The following is a 1052-nucleotide window of genomic DNA, read 5'->3' on the forward strand; positions in this document are numbered from 1 at the left end:
GGGAGGGAGCGGCCATCAGAGGCGGCTGCGCCTCCGCCTGCCCGCCTTTAGGGCCGGGAGAGAACCCTGGCGCACGGAGAGGCTGAGGCAGGAGGATGGCAAGTTTGAGCTCAGCCTGGGCAACGTGGGGACTGAGCGAGACCCTGTCTCAAAGTGAAAGCAAAAATAGGGCTGGGCACGGGGCACACGCCCGTCGTCCCAGCATTCGGGAGGCTGAGGCGGGAAGGTGGGCTAGAGTTGGAGGCCAGCCTGGGCTACAGAGGGAGGCCCTGTCGCAAAAATATAAATAAAATAAAATAAGACAGACTGGGGATACAGCTCAGGGCGCAGGATTAGGATTCAGTCCTCAATACCAAGAAGAAGAAGAAGAAAAAAGTGATGCACAACGCTTCCCTGAGGAGAGCTGCGGCTTTCGCGGCTCTTTTGCAGCTCTCGCCACCTCGGGCTCTCTGTCCTCCCGCAGACCGGGCATCTGGACGGGAGGAGCCCGGATGGCCACCCGCTGTCCCCCAGTGCATGCCGGGAGCAGCACTGCTCCCTATTCTCCCAGCCCCTGCTTAATGTTCACCGCTCTCTAGGTTGTTATTCTGGTTTTGAATTTTAGAGACAGGCTCTCTCTGTAGCCCAGGCTGGCTGAGAACTCACGGAGATCCTCCTGCCTCAGCCTTCCAAGTGCTGGGATCCCAGGCGTGTGCCCAGCCACATCCAGCCTTAGTTAGTCTGACACCAGACGGCTGAGATGTCTGTGTAGCTGACTGTTTGCCTTTTTTTCCTGTGTGAGGAGCTCCTGCACTTGGGAGGCCGCACCCTCTCCCCGGGGCCGCCCAAGGAGCGCACTGCGGGCCCGGCCGCCCCACCTGCACGAAGAGCGGGATGGTGTTGAGGCGGTAGATCTCCATGCGGTTCATGGGGTCGCGGGCCAGGATGTGCAGGGCACCGGTGCAGCCCTCCACGATCTCCTCCATCCGCACGCCGTCCTGCACCAGGCCAGGGACCGGACGTCAGGGGCGCATGGGCAGATGGAGGGGCACCCCAGCCCCCACCCCACCCCG

General features: G+C 61.9%; 1 protein-coding gene across 1 annotated transcript in view; it reads right to left on the reverse strand.

Moving 5' to 3' along the window:
• The window catches only part of LOC104870125 (junction plakoglobin), a 27848-nt gene that overhangs the window by 1553 nt on the left and 25243 nt on the right, over positions 1 to 1052 (reverse strand). The window contains exons 13-14 of the mRNA XM_010635548.1: positions 803 to 977; positions 411 to 431 (exon numbers count right to left, since the gene is read on the reverse strand). Coding sequence (XP_010633850.1) covers positions 411 to 431; positions 803 to 977 — 196 coding nt within the window. The remainder of the gene's footprint in view (positions 1 to 410; positions 432 to 802; positions 978 to 1052) is intronic.

Source organism: Fukomys damarensis, unplaced genomic scaffold (genome assembly GCF_012274545.1).
Source record: "Fukomys damarensis isolate Sample0158 unplaced genomic scaffold, DMR_v1.0_HiC HiC_scaffold_13, whole genome shotgun sequence".
Classification (NCBI taxonomy): domain Eukaryota; kingdom Metazoa; phylum Chordata; class Mammalia; order Rodentia; family Bathyergidae; genus Fukomys; species Fukomys damarensis.